The 21,810-nt window shown below is 45.3% G+C and overlaps 1 protein-coding gene across 7 annotated transcripts in view; it reads right to left on the bottom strand.

Annotated features, from left to right (window-relative positions):
* Atp10b (ATPase phospholipid transporting 10B (putative)) overlaps positions 1-21,810 on the bottom strand; it is a 333,470-nt gene that overhangs the window by 52,129 nt on the left and 259,531 nt on the right. For 4 of the 7 annotated variants that reach the window (XM_047556625.1, XM_047556626.1, XM_047556624.1 and 1 more), the window contains 6 exons: positions 14,644-14,729; positions 10,704-10,810; positions 7,067-7,198; positions 4,067-4,194; positions 2,104-2,356; positions 805-1,043 (listed from right to left, as the gene is read on the bottom strand). In XM_047556625.1, coding sequence (XP_047412581.1) covers positions 805-1,043; positions 2,104-2,356; positions 4,067-4,194; positions 7,067-7,198; positions 10,704-10,810; positions 14,644-14,729 — 945 coding nt within the window. The remainder of the gene's footprint in view (positions 1-804; positions 1,044-2,103; positions 2,357-4,066; positions 4,195-7,066; positions 7,199-10,703; positions 10,811-14,643; positions 14,730-21,810) is intronic. The other 3 variants (XM_047556629.1, XM_047556630.1, XM_047556628.1) reach the window with 1 other exon arrangement.

Raw genomic sequence — 21,810 nt, forward strand, 5'->3', positions numbered from 1 at the left:
GAGGAGATACGAAGAGAAATAGGACAGGAGTCAGAAGGTCCTGGTTCTGGCCCTGACTTCTAGAGATGCTGTGTACTTGTGGGGAAGGAAGCCATGTCTCTGTTCGCTACCTGGTGGTTGACTGATGGCTCTTCTAATGGATCAGAGGTGAAGGGACCACAGGCAAAAAGCCCCAGACCAAAGTCACAAACTTGAATGCCCACAGGGGCCAGAGGTGACCTAAGGGAGTAAAGTGGACAATTTTGACATAGACATTCTTTGTTCTGTAAGTGTTCAAACATATTCTACCAAAAAACATACGCTCTCATTTTTTTCTTCAGATGCACAAAACCTTCCAGTTTTGTCTCTTGTTTTTTCTACTTTATGGAAACATGGGAACCACACATATTTCTTTTTTCCCTTAATTGTGTAATTTGAAAAAGATGCACAAGAAGAAAGCTGCTGGCTCTCAGCTTGGTGATGGGGATAAGCAGAACAGCGAGGGGTTGTAATGAACTGAAGATTGTGTGCCCACAATCGAGCCAGTGATCACCATGAGCAAATGCTGGCCTGCTGTGGAGAATTCTTCCAATTGCATTTTGAAGAGAGAATCTCCATGTTTAGATGAATTCTCCTGATTTCTAAATATTAAACATCTGAAATGAACAAGAATTGTATATGCTGACAAGACAGTTGGGTGGACTGCATTCAAGACCAGGGCCACCATTTTTAGGACTCTTTAGAGTTTATACAGTCACTTCTCTTTCATGCATCTCCTCCTACCATGGGACACTTGTAATTCAAAGAGGAAAGACAGGGACTTACCAGGGAGCTGCTGAAGGCCACAGGAGGCTGTGAGCTTTCACAGCGACCAACAGACCGTTGTCGGGAGTGGCCCTGGATGGGCACACGGGCACTATGGCATCTCCTCAGAGGCTGGGCACCTCCTTGGCGTCTCATCGTGGCAGGACCCTGGGTCCATCTGGCTGGGAAGGACAGGCATTGGTATTGGGTCCACTCTTCACTATCTGAGTCCAGTTCCTTTGGGGTTTCCAGTCGCTTGGCTGCAAGAAAGGAGTCTTGTTGTACCTTGGCTGGGCCACATCTGGGGAGATGCTAGACTTTACAGGTAAGGGTTGCAGCACAGGAAGGGTCTAGGCTGGTGTGGAAAATTGGTAACTGGGCTGCTGATACTGGTGAAAGAGGGGTATAATTAAGTCCCACAGATTCAAATCTTGTCTCTATTACCTTCTAGTCATGTGACTTTGAGCTTTGACTTAACCTGTGTTTCTACTTCCTCAGTGGTTTTTAAAAAGTCCCTAACTCATAGGATTTTTAGAGGATTTAATGACATGATGTGTGAAAGTAATTAGCATACCGTAAATACTGGATAGTAGTATAAAAGAGATCAGAAGTTCCCATGTAGATGGTAAACTCTGACCATCAAAAGGGGATATGACTGCCTATAGTATCTCCTTTCTTTCTGCACACCTCCCAACCAAAAGAACGAAGGCTGCTCTCCTGAGAGTTTCTTTTCTTAGAAAGTGTGTGCGTGGCTGGGTGTGAGAATGACCGAGAGTGTTTTATGGGCTACTTTCAGCCCTTATGAGATAATACTCTTGGTACCTATAGCCTTCTCTCCTAAACCAAAAATTGCCTCAAAGTCTAAGAGATTTTTTTTCAAAATAGATTAGTATGTAAGGAATTTTCTAGGTAGGTCAAATATGACCATGTGCCTAGATCTAGACCTGTTCTGACCTGTCACATAAAGTGACCTGAGAAATTCCCAAAGCTTTCCTGTGTGACTGGAAAACCATTGGGACATGTCCCCAGTCCATTCCTGATATAAACATGCTTTGTAACAAACGTCACCAGACAGAGATCAGCTGGAGGGTTACTACACGTGGGATCATATTTAGCCTTTGTGAATAAATGAAAGTTTACAGGAAATAAGAAGAGTCCTGAAGTGTGCTAGGGAAGGCCACAGGATACAGGATGCAACTTGCCCAAAGGCCACACAGCCTCCACGGACAGCCAGCTCTTGTCCTTTTAGTCCTCTTCACCTAGGAGAGCAAGGTGTTTCCTGTTGGAGAGGGGGATGGAGACCCTGGGGCGCCCTCATACCATTTTCTTGGTGACAATACTCGCTGCCCATGATGGAGCAACGCCGGAACACCATCTTGTTCTCTGTCAGTGTCCCCGTCTTGTCGGAGAAGATGTACTGGATCTGGCCCAGGTCCTCGGTGATGTTGAGGGCGCGACACTGAATGGACAAATCGGTCTCCTCATCGTATAGGTCAAGGTCATTGTGCAGGAAGAATACTTGCCCCAGCTTCACCAGCTCAATGGACACGTACAGTGAGATCGGAATCAGCACCTGAGGCGAGATGGAGGCCCACTGTGTCAGAAACCAGGAGGGTTCCCTACCTCCAGACCCACACTCGTGTGTAGCAAAGGCATTTGACAGGAAGCTGAGGTCAGCCCACAGGATGCTGTTTGACTGGGAAATTGAAGGTCAGTGACTTCATGCGTCCCCTAGAATTCTTAGGGGAATCTGTGAAGAAGGTGTCTGTTCTTCAACCTGGGGTGGCTGGGACAAGGTTGGCCTTCACCAAATAGTTTTTAGTGACTGAGTTGGAAGCAAGTGAGGAAGTCTTAGTGCCTCTGTCCAGTATTCCCCGAGCCATCTTAGATCTCTAGATCATGTAGGGCCACCATCCATGTTTATAGGTACTTAGAGTCACTGTCAATGACTGTCTACTAGTTCAATACCTAATATTCATCCAGTGCTTGCTCTGTGTTGGATGCTGCTCTAAGTTTTAGAACTGGGAGTCATCTGAAAAAAAATTCCTTAAAGAATAGGAAACAAACCAATAAGTACATGTTGAGTGGCGGTAAGTCTTATGACGGAGAATAGAAGAGAACAGATGGTAGGGAGTGATGGGTGGGAGGGACTCTTACAGACCGTGACCTTTGAAGAGATGAGGGTGTGAAGTTGTAAGGTGATCAGTGAGAGGTCTGGGTGGGGGAGCTGGGTTGGGTGTTTGATGGGTAATAATAAGCTGGCCTCTGACGTGCAGAGAAGAGAGAGGCAGGAGCCAGGGATGGGGAGGGAGTCGGAGTCCAGAACATTCAGCCCTGTTGGCCATGTCCAAGGACTTTGGATTTCACCTTGAGCAGATATGAAATTACTGGCAGACTCTGCAGAGGACAGGTGTGCTCTGTTCACCTTTGAAAAGAATTACTCTCCTAGACAAGCAAAGGATTAAAAGTGGTTCATCAGCCGGGTGTGGTGGTGCACACCTGTAATCCCAGTTGTTTGGGAGACTGAGGCAGGAGGATTGCGAGTTCAAAGCCAGCCTCAGCAAAATCGAGGTGCTAAGGAACTCAGTGAGACCCTGCCTTTAAATAATACAAAATAGGGCTGGGGGTACGGCTCAGTGCTTGAGTGCCCCTGGGTTCAATCCCCAATATCCCCCCTAAAGTGGTTCATCAATAAGAGGGCCACGAATCACCCTCAAATAGCACAAGAAATCTAGCCTGCTGAACTTCACCAAGGACAACTACAACTTCTCTCATCTTTTCATTAACCAGATTTTCTTATGGAGCATGAAGACTTTTTAAAATTCATCTCCTTATCTCTCAATGCCTTATATTTAGTTGGTTCTCTGTTTTCTTTTTCCCATTTTGCCCTTTGCCTTCTCCATCTATTAGATGCTAAAACACCAACTCCTGTTTTCCTTCTCTCTCCATGCTGGGGGCGGGGGAGTTCTGAGTCTCTCTGGGCAACTTTTACTTCCTAGGTCATTCGTGTTTTGTCTGTATCCGCCAAAGAGACAGGCACATGTGGGTCGCTGTTGCAATCCTACTCTTAACTGGAAAGCCTGATAAAGATTTTCCTACTGCTGTTATCTGAGGGACCACGTCCCCTGCACAAGCCAGGGTTGCTCTGAAATGACCTCCAAAGCCAATACTTTCAAAGCCTCACAAGAAAGTGATCGCCACCTCCTCACCTCCATCCAGTTACTTCTCTCTTGGGGCCAGCACTGACCTCTCTTTATTTTGCAAAGTTGTAGTTGCTCCCTACCTGGAGCAGGATGATCATTGTGAGGAACATGTAGAAGCCCCCAAGAGCAAGGGGAAGGAAGTGGCCATCGGCGTCTGGCACATCGAAGGGAGGGTGATCCTTAAAGTTCCGATTCCAGAGGCCGTGACCTGAGAAGAAGCAAAGCTAGAGATGAGACGGAGTCTGCATTTAGTCTCAAAGTCGGTCCATTCTATCAGCTCTTGACCTAGTCCTGGAAATGGGTGGGCTTGGGAGAAGCCCAGCCTCATCCACACTACAGGTACATGTGTCCGTGGCTCTTCTAACGTGATCTTCCTCTGATGGCATGATGCCCGTTGAGTCTGTTTTACCAGAGGGCATCAGTGGGGTCACTTGCGTTGCTATGAAGTCTTGTTAGAGCAGGGTTGGACACAGGGGGAAGGACACTTGTTCCTTTTGGTTGTGGGGGAAAGTCTCCCTTTTCCTCATCTACCCATCCATCCATTTACCCATCTTTCTGTTTGCCCATTCACCCCTCCTTTAGCCGATGCTTATCAATTCAACTTGGTTCTTGAGGAGCTCCCTACCAAGAACCTGATGTAAAGGGACACATCGCACCCAGCATTCCAGCATCTGGAATGCCACGGGAGCCCGGAGCAGCTGAACTGCTTCCTCATCTGCAAAGGGGAGTCAACACCCATGTCCGAGGCCTAGCAAGGTGAAGTGCTTCTACCCTCCTGCTACAGCGTTCTGAACATCGGAGTAATCAGTGATACTCAGAGACACTGCCTAACTATAAGGCCATTACCACCAATGTGTATAAAGCTCTCAGCTCCAGGGTAAGACCTGCAGGGAATTTTGGGGAATGCTGCTCCACCCAAAGATGCTCCATTGCCCAGGAGGATGGACCAGATGCCACCCTATGCGGCAGAAGGAAGGAGACTTCTGGACATGGTGCTGGTTGAGGGTGATGCTACGGAGCAGACGAAGTGGCATACAGTAGGGAGCCCTGGAGGAGCAAGAGGAGAACACAGGAGAAGCCAGAAAACAGTGCCAGGAGGAGGAGGAGGACTTGATGGGTCCTGGGCAGGAGTGTGTGTGGGGGTGGGGGAGTCCAGAAGGGCAGCCTGAGCAAAGAAAGAAGAAACAGCTCCCTTAGAAAGCCCAAGCAGGTCTGTGGGCAGGAACCCTCCGAGGAGGCTCCTTCTCCCGGGGACTCTCAGCTCCTGCAGGGCTGAGCTTCAGCGGGCACCAGTGTTGTCCTGCGGTATGTGAGCTGTTATTCTCAGAATCCCGCCCCGCCCCCTTTATCTTTCTCCATTTATTATCCTGGCAATCTGCCACGCTGATCTGGTTGCCTGCGCCTTATCTTGCTGTATGGCCTCTGAATCATTAATTTCCTTTCTCTGGAGATACAGTGAGATGATCTCAAATGTCCTTTCACAGGACTCTGCGAAGTGGCCACGTAGACAGGTGCCTGTGCCCGGTGCCCTCCTTGCAGCCATGAGCTGCCCTTGCGTGGAGGGTTAGCAGACATACTTGGGAAGTAAATTTACAGAAAACTCCAGGCCACCCCCAAGACGAAACCCTCTTGTCTCACTGAGGTGGCTCAGCAGATCTGAACGCAGGGACGTTCTTCACCTTTCAGACACAAAATGTTTAACGACGTCAGTGGTTATAATTTCTAAGGCAAGAGAGCAAACACCACTGCTTTCATTGGGGGTGGGGGTCAGCAGTGGGGTCTCCACTCAGCCCTCAAGTTCTTCCTCAGGATCATGATCATCCCTGGTTTTTTTGGGGTCTCCTTAGCGTCCCAAGTATCATTAATAGATTTAAGCACAGGGGGAGAAGGGGTAAAAGCTTCACTGAGGATTCGCTTAAATGACCCCAGGTCACTCCCACCTATACTTCCTGAACTTGGCCATTCTGTGGTTCGGATTCAGTCTCCATCTTGGCCTTGCTCTTACCACACCAAAGAGCCAACTGCTTTCCTGCCCGCGGTGATTCTCACTCTCCTTGTCCTTCACTGGTGCTCTCCATGAAGCTAGGGTAGCCCCCACTCCTTCCAGAGACGGACCACGCCAGCCTACCCCTGAACCTGCCTCTGCCATCCTCCAGTGAGTGCCTACTGCATTTGGGAATCGACTCAGGCAGCTCCCATTAGCTCAGGTGAGGCAACTCCCATTAGCGTTCCGTCCCACCTGCTGTAGGCTGAGTAGCGCCCGCCTCCCTCCATATTATACAGCCTGGTCCCCGGCCCTGTGAATACACTGTCTTATATGGAAAAACTTTGCAGATGTGGTTTAAGTCATGGGATTTGAGAGAATATGCTAGGTCATCCAGGTGGGTTCAGGGATGTAATTACAAGTGTCCTTACAAAGGAGGGAGATACTGCTACTGATGGAGGGGGACTGAAGAGATTGGACAGATGGACTTTGAAGATGGAGGAAATGACCATCAACCAAGGAATACAGGTAGCCACTAGAAGTGGAAAGAGACAAGGAATGAATTCTTCCCTCAGCCTCTAGAAGGAACCAGCCCTGCTGATCCTGACCCAGCAAAACCGATTCTGGACTTCCAACCTCTGGAATGGTAGAACAGGTTTGTGCTGTCCTGATGCATCTGGTCTGCTGATTTTTCACAGCAGCCATAGGAAAGGAAGGCAGTGCCCGTGTGCCGCCCTCCCCGCGTGGGCCAGGTTGAACCAGTGGTCCTTCCTGCTGGATGCCAGCCCGGGAGGCCCGGTCCTGAGGCTGGAGCAGCTGGTGAGCCTCTCATGTCCAGAGAGTGCCCAGGTTCCATAAGTATTTCATGAACTAAGACATGACACAGGATATCCCCAATATTGATGAGCACCTATTATTTTTAGGAGACTTCTGCATTCATTTTCATTTCTTTGGCATCCATTCAAGTAGACAGGATAGGTGTTGGTTTTTTTCTTAGCCCTATGTTATAGATGAGGAAACGAAGGCTCAGAGAACTGAAGCAACTTGCTCATAGAAACAGAAGACTGTGTTTTTTTTCCCCCAGGACACTCCATACCTACAGCTCCAATGAGACACATGAGGAAGAGGAGCCCGATGCAGAAGAAGATGTCCGTGTTCATGCGCCGCTCAATCTTGCTGCGCTTGTACCGGGGGCCGCTGTTGTTCAGCATGGCTTTCGTGTCGTGGCCTTTGAGAGAGAATGGGAAAATCAGTCCCTTGGCCCCTGGCTGCCTCTGCCCTGGATTATGCGCCTGGCTCTCCTCCTAAGAGTTTGGGATGAAAGGTTTTGTTTGCTGGCGGAGGCTGTAGCCTCCGGGAGGTCACTGAGGATGGGGACAGGAGCCTCACAAATGTGCCGGCAGGTATCCCCTACCTGTCAGGCACTGTGTTGGGCCCTGACAGAGCTGCCATGCTCAGCTCTCTGCGGACCCCTTATTTTGTAGTTGTCAGAGACTTGTAAGTTTCGGGCAGATTAAAGTAGACTGTCTTTAGGAAGGGCTGCCCAGAGGCAGGGTTCCAGCCCTTATGGTAAGACTGAGTGTTCACATTCTGCTGAAGCTAGACAAGGACACGAATAAGAGATCCCAGTTATTAACAAGTACCATGAAATAAATAAAAACAGTAAGCAAAGGGCTGAGGCAGATAAGGGATGCCATTAGACAGCATGCTCAGCAAAAGCTTCTCCAAAGAGGCGATATTTAAGGGAGAAAGGAAAAAATGTTCTAGGCTGTGAGACTCTGTACTGTGCAAAGACCCTGTGGTAGGACAGTCCTTGGGGCCAGTAATTCCTATTTTTCCCTTTTGGGTTGTGCTTAAAGTGTTGGTGTTTCCTGTGTGAGAGGAGCAGAGTCCAAAGGTCATCACCCCAGCACTGACCCTGAGTGGCCTCACCTATATTGGAAATCTGCATAAAATTTTATTCAAACAAAGGATGACAAAATTTGAAGACTCTCCATATCTTCCAGTCATTCCCTTTCCCAAATGAGCAAACTGACAACTAGAGAGTGGAATGAACCTGCCCAAAGTAAGAGAACAAATTGACATCAATTTCACCATGATTCTGAGTTCCAGTCTGTGTCCCTTACCACCAACCGTGGTGCCTAAGATCAAGCAGCAGAGAGCTAAGAGTTAACCCAAGACACTGTCTGGGCCAGAGCGTCTCCTCTGGGGTGGCTGAATTTTAGTTGCCAAGCTGCACTCTCAGTGGTCAAATTTAAAAATGGCAGGCACATATTTTCTGTGAAAAATTAAAGAAAACCAAAACATCAGTTCCAGAAGCAAATGACTTCAATGCTGTTTAGCTGGTTGCCTTGTGGATTTGAAGTGGCAACAGAAGAGTAGGAGTGAACAAACTCCAGGTTTATTAAATTAGATTCAAGAGGCTATACTTGGGAGGATTCTGGCAGATGATGAGCAATGGCCAGCTAGGGGTGCACCTTCACCTGCCTCAGGCTCAACACATGCAGGGGGTCCCGGGACCATCCTCTTTGCCCACCTGCTCCTTACCTGCTGAGACCCCCTCTGTTGTTTTGGCTAGAGTTGGGTACAAAGGGAGGCAATGTGGTATTGAGATCAGGGCTCTAGAGTCAGAGCTCAGCTCTGCAGATATTTGACCTTGGGTTACAGGGAGTTAATCTCAGAAGACATGTGACTTCAGGCCAATGAATTCATTTGTTCCTCAATTCCTTATTGGTGAAATAGGAGATAACGGTCGTGTGCATTTGTGGTGGGCGAATGAATGAACATAGATCGAGTACCTAAACTTGTTCCTAGCCCACTACTGTGGGTTAAACCATGTCTGCAGTGATGAGCACGCTCCTCCATATTGGGTCTTTTCCTTCTGGAAAGCTCAACTTAGCCTGAGTTTTTGACTCTGATGACCTCCTGTGTGTCTGTTGACAATTTCCCGAGAGAGAAGATAACTCTGGACCAGTTATTTTCAATCAGTGTTGACTTTATTCCCCAGGAGACCTTTGGCAATGTATGAGAAATTTTTGACTTGGGCCTGGGGTGGGTCTAATGACTGTGCTGGGTGTTGCTCAGCACTTTACAAGAGAGCCCCTCACTGCAAAAACTGGTGACAACGGACTAAACGTCAGTTGCACCCAGGTTGACAGCCCTGCTCTAGATAATGATATTCAAAACAATGAGTGATATTTTTGCTCACATTTTTTTTTTTTGGTCTAATTCATTCTAGGTACTGTTTGGGCCTTTTCACAGATAACTTCCTTTGATCCTTATACCCCTCCAAGGTAGGAACTATTAGTTCCCATTTAATAGAAAATTTAACCAGCTCTCACAGGAACATGCAGGACACAGTGAATTTTATCTCCAGGCTACCTGGCTATCTAGTTTAATTCCCTTTCAAAGGTTACATATCACTCCTATCACACATTAAGGGGTTCTTTTTTATACTCGGGCGGAGAACCACAGCTCTAAACCTGTGTGGTCTTTGTCTTTCTGTTTCTCAGGCAGAGATTACTGGAGAGTTCGGGAGTAGGAGGTCTACCAGATGATGCTGAACTTCATTGCTAAAGAGCTTAAAAGAAGGCATCTGAACTGCAAAATACACTCCTCTTCCCTAAATTAGGAAAAGCTAACTAGTGACATTATTTTTAAAACGACCTATTTTTCTTTGACAATCCTAAGAAGTGAATCTTAGAGGAGATGGATATTTATGTCTAGCTTTCATGTCTATCAACATGGAATTCTACTCAGACCAAAATGAACCAAACCAAAAAGCAAAACACTCCAAGGTATCCCAGGGAGTGGAGGACACTTTCCGTGAATTACAGACTCTCCTGACTCTTTCCTCTACAGAGGGAGATGTCTTTAGTTGTACATGTAACGATAGAAATTTACTGAGCACCTATCATACACCAGTTGTTAGGCAATGGGGACTCACAAGACTGCCCTTTGGAACTTTCAATTACTTTGGGAAAAGTGCTGCTGTTTCCCCTTTGTCATTGGGAAGCAGAATCAAAGTGGGAAGGAGAGAGTTCCCTGCTATGGTTTGGATGTCACTATTCTCCAAAATGTTAGAGAGTCATCCCTAGAGCTGAGTCAATGCCAGAGCCATGCCTTTGAACCTCCCAAACTGTGAATTAAATTAAACCTCTTTTCATTATAAAGTTAGCATGCATCAGGTATTTCATTACAGTAGTGAAAACGAACTAATAGGTTCTTATATCTGAAGCCATAAAATGAATAAAGATAACAGTAAAAACATAACTACAAAACCCATAATTAAAGCCCACACTGTACTAGAGAGACTGCTGGGTGCCTTTCACGTGTTGCATTATCTGATCCTCGTAAATTCTCCAGAGCAGATACAAGTATTCTTCGCACTGTACAAATGAGGAAATTTAGGCATAAAAGTTGAAGTTATTCTACAGGCCCAAGACGACAGCTACTCTCCACCCTCCCTTCCGTTAGGGTCACCAACCCACTGGGTGAGTGACGCTCTCTGTCGGCTTTAGATGAGTGACAGCAGTTTGGAATCTCATTATGTCTCCTGCAGACTGACTGAGCTGGTGTGATCCAGTCTGCTTACTCGAGAGATGGGAAATCATGTGACTCTGCTCTTTGCACTGCTGTGAATTCTTACTGAGTGAACATGGATTTGGAGGGAAAGGATGGAGGAGGGAGAATAAAGAAAAAGTTGTACGAGAGAAAGACCCAAGGGCAATGACCTGCATAAACGACAATGCCAACGGCCACCTCCGTGTTCCTGACAGTGCAGCCTCGAAGCAGAAGACTCTCGCTGCCAAAACCAGTCCTGGTCTGGTCAGGATGCTCCCTGGGGTGATGAAGGAGAGACAGGGGTGGTTTGGTGGCCTCTCCACATGGTCACTGGTTAGTATTGCAGAAGAAAGCTGGTAACGTAACCCTTCTCCTCCCTCATTTTCAGAGCGTGGTAGTAACTGGGATCCAATCTCCTGTGGATTCAAGTGCACCCAGCATTGTCCGGGGCCTGGGTGGGGCTGGACCATCAGAATGGAGTTGTCCATGCTGAGGAAACCCTCCTCCGCTCCCCTACGAGGCCTGCTGTGGTGCCCCGTACGCAGCGTTCACACGCTCGGGCTTGCTGCTGCCGGGGACCAGAACCGCCATGCTGGACGTCCACGTGCATCATGGACACGATGTAGGTCCCGCTTTTACCAGGAGACAGGAAGGTGGTCAGGTCAGGAAAGGAAGAGTAGCCCCGGCCTCCTCTTATTCTGAGCAGCCTTTGGCCTCTCTCCCAGCTTATCCTTCCCTCACTTGGTCTCCCATAAAATAAGCAGAACTAACAGGCAGTGGATAATCTCTGTTTGCCCAATTCATGGGGGGCAACTTCTTAGTGAGGATAAAATCTCTTCCTTCTGCAGTCTAAGGGAGCATTGCATTTTCCAACTCACACTAGGAACTCCTGAGTTGGACTGATGACCCTATTTCCTGGGTTCTGGCCCTTAGTCTAGCACAATTCCTTTCCTTGGAGATTTTCACCAACTTTAAATATAATGCTACAGAAGCATTGAGGAGAAGGGAAAAATAATAGTTCAAATTCTTAATGCTGCCTCTCCTTATAGTTCTTCATTATTTCATTTTTCTACATCTGCTTGTGAGTCTTTTTTGTGTGTTAACTAAGCCTCATAACAGGCGAGGACATATTATCATACCCATTTCATAGACAGGAAAACTGAGGCAAGTTTGTGGAGCTAGTAAGTGGCAGAGAGGGAGCCACACTCAGGAGGTCTGGCCCCTAAGTACTCAATTGCTGCCCAACTTGCCTTTTAATGCTAAAAACTCCTCACTGTGTTTATAACCTACATTCGCTTACATGATTTTATTTGACTCTTTATAGCTCTGGAAAGCTCACAGGGTAATTATCTTTGCTCATGAAAAAACTGAAGCTCAGACAGGCTGAGAGTTTCTCCAAGGCCACACACCTAGTGCATGAGAACATCTGAAGATTTGGGAATGCAGGTTGAGACACCGATCCTAGTGTGATTTTCACTACTCTGGGGTTCTCAAAGTGCCTCCTCCTTATCTGATGCTGAATCAGGTCATTGTTTCTACTTTCAATTCTGTGAATCTGTCAAGCAGGATGTCCTCATTTCATGTTGGAGTATTAACCCTGGTCTACCACTTGTCCATCCTATTTTTTTTTTTTAACACAGAGAAGGCTCATGGCCAATAGTCTTTCATTAACTATCACAATAATGTTTTTGATGTTACCATATGCATTTTTACTATGGCCTTCTATGCATGGCAAGTGATATTGGTTTTTCAAAGGTCTAATCATACACATTTTCCTTTTCAAATAAATTTTAAAAATAAAGCAATTACAAATCTGGTTGGAAAAAGTATAGATTTTGATGAATATGCTAAAAAAATCACAAAGGGTGTCTGAGAATGACTTTTAGGATCCTCCATTGCTCCTTCTCTGTTATCAAGGAAGAGACTGGTTGTGGCTTGAATCTTGGGCTAATGAATCTTAAATGTGTCCGTCAGTAACTTGTGGTTTAAAGAACATTTTTATGATGCTCTGAGGAAATATCATCACATCCGCTTCTAGTAATAATGTTCTTTTTTTTTCAGAGGACAGTAGGAAAGGATTAGCTAGCTCATGACTGCGGCTTTATTGAGTGCTCTTTGTTTACAAGGACCCCCTATTTAAAGGACTCGGAAGCATTTCTCAGTACTGGCACCATTAACATTTTGAGCGGAGTGGTTCATTGTGGTGGGAACTGTCTTGTGAACTTTAGAGGTTGGGCAGCATCCCTGACCCCAACTCACGAGATGCCAGCGACATATCACCCCAGTTGTGACAACTAAAAATGTCTCTAGATCTTCCAGAGTGTCCCCTGGCTGGGGGAAGAGGAAACTGCCCCCAACTGAGAACCACTGCTATGATTCTTTTGTTTAAAAATTGCATTTTCAAATTCCATGCTCCTCATCATCTTCTAGATCAATCAAAGTTGTTCATTTTCTAGCTGACCTGTGCAGTCACAGGGAACGTGGAAGGAGACCCACAGAAGCTTCTGGGGAAACCCAGAGGCCTCAGACCAGTGGGTTTGCTCAGAAGAAGGTGCAAACGTCTGTGGGAGCCAGGCCTGAGGGCGCTCTCCTTGCCTAGCGTGGCCAGGATGCAGAACCACATCTGGGGTCCTCCATTGCCCACGGGTTGGCCATGGGACTGACCCGTTGGGTTTCCAGGCTCATTCATGAAACCCAGGCAGGTGGAGGGGTTTTGGAGCAGCAACCCTGGAGAGGAGGTTCTGGGGGTTGAGTGGAGCTGGGGCAACTCTGTCCTGAGATCTCTCTGAATAAGATGGGCCAGAGCCCAGGTTGAAAGCTGAGAAGACCAACTGGACAGAAGGATTTGAAGGAGATAGAAGCCCTTCCTTGAGGCTGTTCTCCATGGGAATGAAAATAACTCAGAGTGCAGGTGACTTGGGATGAATCAGATCCACAAATCTCTGGCACATTCCTTGCCAGGGCAGGTGACAAGCTCTACCCTGCCAGATGCCTGCACTGAAGTCCTCCTGGTTCCAAGCTCATACCTTTCCCTGTGTCCCCACCAGCCCTTCCTGTGTAATTAGAAAGCAATTTGCCTTAAAAGCTGCTGTTTCCCCTGTACTGTGAATATTTCACTTCTCATATTCCTCTTCTTGACATCTCAGACAGCCCGAGGAAAAACAGATGGAGGCAAGCATAGAGCCTGCATTGCAAGCGGACTTCTCAAGCCTCGTTCCAGGTCTGTTGGTAAGAGGTTGGCATGACAGGGCAGTGCCCATCAGGGTTGGAGTCAGAAGACCCACATTAAAGTCCTGGCTTTGTCTTGGACCTGCTTGAACCTTGGGTGCATCTGGAAGTCTTAGTTCATCAGATTTCCTGTCTGAAAAATGGGGATCATGAATGACACTGGCTTCCTTGGTTTGCTGGGAAGATTAGGTGTCGTGAGGCTCTCTAAGAACAGTCAGAGCATTGTAGAAGGGTGGGTACCACGTTTGTTACCACTGATCTTATTTTGCAGAAAGAACAGTAGTCTGATGTGGGAGCAGAATTACAGTAAAATTCTTAGGCTGAACCCAAGTTGAAGAGTAACAATAATTGTAATTGCAGCATATAAGTAAATGAGCATTTACTCTTCGCCAGTTGGTATGCTGAGGGGCCTTGCAAATGATAACTTAATTCTTGGAAAAGAAAAGTCCTTTGGCATATATATTGATTTTACAGATGTGTCAACCAGGGTTCAGGGAGGTTAATTCATTTGCCCAAGCTCACACAGCTTATAATGGGAGAACTCCAAATCAAGCCCAGGTCTGTCAAACGCCAAAGTCTCAATTCTTACTTATAATCCATCTTAATTAAATCATCCTTTCCTCCTCAAAATCAAAGCAAGATCTTCATTGTGATGCAATTTTTTTAAGGTTCTAAACAAACTTCTAGTGAATTTCACCTTGACATTTAATGAATGCCACTCAGGAAAAACAAAATCCAACTTACATCTCTCTTGTCCTCCTTTATGATTAAAAAAATAAACTTCCTCAGGATCCAGATGCTTTTCTGTTTGATCACTGCAAGAAAACACTTCTAGCTGCAGAGGAGACATTTGCTAGCAGAGCAGAGGCATTAGATACTTACAGATAACCCTTAAACTTGTTGAGGTGGTTGTTGGGTTTCTCACACACGATGGTATTGCAGAAGTGCTCTGGTTGAAACCGCAGCTCCTGAGAGAGACAGGATCGTGAGGTTATTAAGTCCGAGTGATTTCGTCTTAATAGGATCATCCAGAGAGCTAATCACTGCTAGAACCATCGAGAATAAGGTGATTCCTGCTTTGTCACACCGTGACAATTGCAACGTGTAGGAAGCAGAGTTAAGTGCTCATTAAGGAGGAGAAAGTAGATGGGAATGGAAAGATAGGTACAGGACAAAGGAAGGCTGCTGTGCTGCCCACGTTTCTCAGGCAGGTTTGGGTTCCAGTACCCAGCCCGGTACTGTCCAATAGAACCTACTCCCATCATGGACACGTTCTAAGGCTGTGCTGTCCAGCATGGAGCCACCAGGCACCTGTGGCTATTGAGCACTTGAAGCTTGACATTTTGACACAGGAAGTGTTTTTCAAATTTAATTTAATTTTAATTCAAGTCAAATAGCTACATGTGGCCAGTGGCGAATATATTAGGCAGCACAAAAATAGGACCAAAATCCTTCTAGGGTGTTCAAAGATATATTCACACATACTCATACACACATATATACATTTATGCATTTCAAAAATTAGTGCTCCTGTATCTTGCACATTTCTACATGCTAAAAATTTTGTCTATTAAGACCAGAACAGAAATCTGTGGTGTGACTCTAAGAACTTCACTAGTGAATAGTTAACATTGTTTCAACTCATTTGCTATTTTAAAGATGTTGTGAAAATAGTAGCTAATAAAGCAAAATAGATAGCATTTACCAGACTCTTATTTCTACCTGAAACTGTGATGAGATCTTTATGAATTTTATTTATTTTCAAGCTTATAATTATCCTGTGAAACCAGAACTTCCATCATCCCCCCCTTTAGAGTTTGGAAATGCATGACTCAGAAAGTTAAGGGAGGTTGCCTAAGGTCATACCATGAATGGGATTTGAATCTTAAGTCCAACTGTAGAACCTCTGTTCTTCACGCACCGTGCTTCTTAGGGAATAAACCTGTAGCTAAGTATTTAAATGTAGTCTTAACTCTGCTTGTGAAAGGCATTTGAGTTGTAGAAGCTTTTATAATATAATGGGCAAGACACAGCTAGGACTGAAGAGCCCTGTTTCCAACTCTGTTCCTGGTTGACATGTTCTGTGGTCAACCCTTTAGCCTCAGTTTCCTCTTTGGCTAACACCACCTGCCTTGCCTGACTCATGCCCCAGAAGATAGAATCTATGTGGAAAAGTTTGGAAATGTGGGACATATAGAAGGCAGTAGGGCTGTCAGAGTGGAAATGCTTTCCTAGGCAGAGCTTATAGCACTAGGAATGAGTTTATCCCTAGAGCTTCAAGGTAGAGCTGTTCAAAAGGGCAGATTGATTTGAAGAAATGATAGCGTTTTCTGCCTTTGTGTAAATATACTGTCCATTGCATCTGTGAGGGTGCCAATACAAATAAGCTCTCTACTCACTTGAAATAAATTACCCATCCAGGAGTTTCTAAAAATACAGCCCCTTTCCTGCCAGGTATTGATTTTTTCAGGGACAAACACTTGCCGAGTTCTGAGACAGATCATGCTGTAATTTGTCAGCTGTTTTCAGACCCCTGATTAAGTCATGTGCTCTCTTCTGGCCCAAACCACTCAGCTCCTCGCTGGGTTTCAACATCCAGACCCATTTCCCAGATGAGTGGCGGTGGGAACCTTCCGCGGTGCCCGAGTCCACACTATCTGTTGCATCACACTCTGGGTCCCCAGCCAAGGTGAAGTTGACTCTGCGCCTCCCTCCAGAGGCATCCTTCCTGGTTCCCTGCTCTCCTTTCTTTTTCCATATCAAGGTGACTTAGTTCTCTCTAGCTACCTGCCCCTGGGCTCCTTCCTTCCCTCTCCAACAGACAGTAGAGAAGGGCACAAGGGTACTCACGCCCTCTTGCCTTTGAGGATTTGCTGTAGGTCCCTCCAGGGAAGTTGCTGGGACACAGCCCAGGGATGGGAGGAACAGCCACACGTGATCTGCCATTCACTGCCCTTTGGTGAGTGTCACTGACTGCCAGGAAGGCACAGGGAAAGGCATCCTTACAGAGAAGAGTGAATGTCTGTGCTTCTTTAAGGCAGACTTACCGATTGTGAGCACTTTGTCCCAGACACCTGTCATTAAGTTCTCACGGTAACTTTAAGAGGTTGGACAAAGGTACTGTGGAGCCTGAAGTCAAGCAATCATCTCATGGCTGCTGAGTAGCAGGCTGGGATTGCAACTCGCATCAATGAAATCCAAAGCTAACCGTCACCCTCATCACCACCATCTCCTCTGTCCTCCTTCCTTCTCTTCCTGCTATTGCTGTTACTGCTGCAGCATTTATTGAGTCCTTGGTACCAAAAAACAACAAAGTATTTTATATATGCTAGCTCCTTTAATTCTTAGGATTAGCTCTGTCAGGTAGGTTCCATTTTTATCCTATTTTACAGACAAAGAAACTGAGGCTTAGGGAGAAACCCTGCTTTCCCCAGTGTCATTTGGCCAGCAGAATAGCAAGAGAGATTACCCAGGATTGTGACACCACGATGTCTTCTTTCCTAACCACAGTGTCACTGGGTGCATGGAGGGAAGGCTAGCATTTCCGTTCCCTTCTTGGCTCCGTTTCCATTTCTAGTTTGATTTCCCACTTCCTATGAATGAAGTACCTGACGTAACAAATGCATTCATTCTCCAATAAAAAGAAAAGATCTAAAAATCACAGTAGTACTCAGTGCAATGTTGCCTTTTCTAAGTACATTTGCTTTTTCTTTTTTTGGTGGGGGATGGGTACCAGGATTGAACTCAGGAGCACTCACCACTGAGCCACATCCCCATCCCTATATTGTATTTTATTTAGAGACAGGGTCTCACTGAGTTGCTTAGCGTCTTGCTTTTACTGAGGCTGACTTTGAACTTGTGATTCTCTTGTCTCAGCCTCCCAAGGCACTGGGATTATAGATGTGGGCCACCATCCCTGACTGTACATTTGCTTTTTAAAGTAGGGTACCCGTGATGGGACACAGAGAAGTTAAGGCACTAAATTGCCTAGAAAACATTCCCTTAAGGATTATTTTAAATTTTAGTATTGAAGAGGTTGATATTTTGTTCCAGTTCCCCTATGAAGCCCATTCTAATCCCTATAGACCCTTTTACCCCACCCCATCAGAATTGATTGCTCTTTTCTGGATGCTTCTGCTCCACAATGTCTGTGTCTCTGTTTAACACATGTGTGTCTAAGTTAGTAGACTGCTGATGATCTCTGGGGTGGTTCCTGGGACACCTTATTTTAACAGTTAAAGCATGAAGATTTGCTGAAGTAAAGTTAGTTTTGGAGGCATGATTTTAGGAATGCACAGATTGAAAGATGATGGGTGAGGAGCTACAGAGCAGGCCTTACTGTAAAGACTGACCCACACATGAAGTAAAGTCCCAGGTATGATCTTAACTTTGATATGCAGGGAGAAGTTCACTTCTTTTATGGCAATGCATTTGGTTCAACAAATAAACACCTTCAAAATCCTAGATCCCACTCATTCATTCATGAGTTCAAACGTTTACTGAATACCCATGTTATACAAGCCATGAGGGAAGGAGGAAGAGATTAGAGGCCAAATGAATTCCCGGAGTCATAAAATGACTGCAGTTCCCAGTCTTGCTTAGGTGTGTCAGTGGCGGGACCTCTGAAGGCCAGGGAAAGTTGGTCAAAGGCCAGAGACAATAACTCCTTGGGGTTGAGGTGCTCCTTGCTGACCTGTGCCCCAGATAGAGCCTGCCACTGCCTGACCCCTGGGGAGGCCCAGACGAAACCATAGGTTGACACATTCAGGTAACTAGAACAGGTCATTTTACTTTTTGGGCTTGCTTTCCCCTATTTTTCCCAAATGAATATTGAGTTGATCAATAAATGTGGTTAAATAATAAGTGTATGCATGGTCTTTTGAAGTTGCTTTTAGTGGGTCATTGTCTGCTGCCTACCCACCTCCCATTCCACTCTTCCTGCATAAATACACTTTGACTTCCTTTTGGGAAGTTAACTTCCCTCCCTGGTTCATAATCTTGAGGGGACTGGAAGTGCAGAAGCCCAGTCCATTAGACTCTCCACCATTAGACTTTTGGTTGAGTGTAATGATTCGAGGAAGAAAAAGAAAAAGAATGAGACCATCAAATAATTCCTGCTCCCAATAGCCTTCTACCTCCCTCGAGTTTCCTGGTCCTTGTTTCTGAGCCTGGATCTTCAACTGTCTTTGATTCTATCAGTCACATGTGTGCTTCTGGCCATTATTCCAGTTTGCTTCAGTTAGCCATAATTGCTTTTGTTTCTTGCAAACAAAGACTCCTAATCATTCATTACAGCATCTACTCAGTCCCATGGACATATTAAATAATTTCCTCTGGTGTTATTTGGTAAAACTGCATTTCAAAAAAAAAATGCAACCCCTTATTTATTTCCCAACTCTTATGAAGTGTTTGAAACAGATTAGTCCCATTTTATTGAAGTGAAAACTGAGCACTGATTATACTAAGTAACTTGTCCAAGGTCAAGTGTCTCATTAGAACTCAGGTTTGTCTCTTTCTAAAGTTTGCCATGTTCTTCACTTGGTACATCTAATGCTCTACCTAGAGAACAGATGATGTGGGTCTTTTTAATGTTTTATTCCCATGTTTTCTCTATTGGAATTCTCTTATTCTTAAACTTCCATTTTCAAGATCAAGGGTTTATTTCTTAAGGATCCATCTCTGTTCACCACAGATCTTAGCAATCTCTTTTTCATTGAACCTCAACAATTCTTAATATCCAACCGGTCTCACTTGTAACTTGTAATATCTTACATTTTAAACTGTCAAATACTAAGATGTTTCTATAAGTCAGTGTTTTTCAATTGGTAGACTAACTTCTCCACAAATTTCCTGTATGGACTAAAATACTATCCGAGTAAAATACATCTCATACATACATCTACTGCTACTTTTCAAATTGCAGCAGAAATTGTTGAGATTAGCAAATTACAAATATATTTTTAAAGGCCACCACTAGCTTTTCTAAAACTATGATTTCTTAAATAATGAACACTGAAAGCACTACTTTTTAAAAAAATATATAGTCATAGAGGTTCCTTACATGACAAAGAAAAAGGGTCTTACGGTGAAATTCTTATAGGGAAGAACACCTTAGATCACAGTGACACCCCTTAATGGATACTGAGAAATATCATTGAAGAAATAATTGGTTGATTGAAGAGAGGAAAGCCAGCAAACTCCTCTGACACAGAATGTTTCCTGTGAACTAAGCGTGCTTGGGAATGAAGAAGGGAACAGTGAGTGATCATGCTTTCCTGAAGCTCTGAGTCTCTTTCTCCACGATCCTTGGGTGAGAGGACTACAAGAAGAACCTGTACCCAGGATGCGGATGGCAGGCAGTGCAGTGACCCTCAGCCGTGGACAGCTCACCTGGACCACCCCAGGTAGGAGTTACAGAACAGGCAAGTGAGCTCAATACAGCAGTGACATGGTGTGTTCCCTTTTTGCCAAGTGCACAGATATTCTGTTTCGTACTCAGGAGACTCAGAAGACTACTACTTGCAGGATTGCTTTTTCATGAACAGCTTGTCTGAAACAAATATTCTTCATACCCTAGCTGCTGAAGTTTTCTTCCTGGAATATAAAGTAAACAACCCCATGATTTCTGAAAATCCTATCTGAAAACTAATGACAGTTACCGGCACTAGATAACCTCTCTGCTTCCTGGTTGGTGAGCATCTTTTCAAGATAACACACAACAGAGTGACTGACAGTTACTTTCCTCTGGCTCTGGATGAGGAAATGATCTAGATATTGAATCAGCCACGGGGACGGCTGCCCCAACATCGCTGCCCTAAGCAAACAGATTTGACTGGAGGGCAGGGTGAGTGGAACTAATCTAAGGATTCCTTACAGTCGGAGTTCCCTTTTTCCAAGTGGACAAATATTCTGCTTCATACTCAGGACTGAGTAATCTTGAGATCTTTTTAGGACATTTTCCTAACATATAAGGCCCGAGTTTGTCATTCGACATTAATACACGAAAAAAAGATGCTTTTTAGTTCCTGTCATTTTTTTCTCTCTCTCAGTAATGGGGATTGAACTGGAGGTACTCTACCACTGAGCCACATCCCCAGACCTATTTATTTGGAGATAGGGTCTCTCAAGTTGTTGAGGCTGGCCTTGAACTTGCAATCCTCCTGTCCTAGCTTCTGGAATAGGTGGAATTATAGGCATGTGCCACTGTGCCTGATCTTTTTCTGTTAGGTCTAAAAGGAATTATCAGTAGAGTTGTTTGCTAACAATGATCTGTGTAATTCCACAGCACGTCTGTCTCTCCTTTACTTTAGCACCCCCAGAGCATGCCACAGACCCACCACATAGAGGCCACTACATCCACTATGCAGAGGGCTTCAGTCACAGCTTGAATGGAGAGTGGACACATGGCAGGATGTCTAAAATATGGGCATTGGTGCCTTAAGGGAATAGTGCACGGACAAATCTTTTCTGTGCCAATTTTTCTTCCTTTGCATAACTGAGATAAAAGAAAATGATATGAAATCCAATGTTTTTTTTTTGTCAAAAGAGGTCATCAAAAAGAAAAGTATGAATTTCAGTGTTGAGAAATTATAATGACTTTTTCACGGAAGGTGTGATCATGATGTGTCACCTCTGCTGATGACAACAAAAATCCTGGCACAGCGTCCTGCAACAGGAGGACCTCCTAAGATGCTGTTAAGTGAATTTGTTGAATGGACTCTAATAGAGACAAGAGCAAAGTCTATGCAAGCAAGAAGAAGGAGTAACTGCTGTACTGTACAGAATGGTGCCCAGGCAGAGAAAGGCCAGGCAGGGAGGAGCCCGTTGGGAAGAGAAAAGAGCTCTAGTGACTACAGGGGAGAGACAGAGGCTATTTAGCCCCTCTCCTTGAGGATGGATGACCTTGGACATACATAAATTAGGATTACAAAGTCCTGGTGTGTAATAGGTGTCATGGGTATTTATTTCCGCCTTGCTCAGAAATCTCCCACTCCATAGACCTAATTCTACTATGAAGTTCAAGATGTGGACTGCCACTCACGGAATCCT

The sequence above is a fragment of the Sciurus carolinensis genome, chromosome 6 (assembly GCF_902686445.1).
Source record: "Sciurus carolinensis chromosome 6, mSciCar1.2, whole genome shotgun sequence".
NCBI lineage: Eukaryota > Metazoa > Chordata > Mammalia > Rodentia > Sciuridae > Sciurus > Sciurus carolinensis.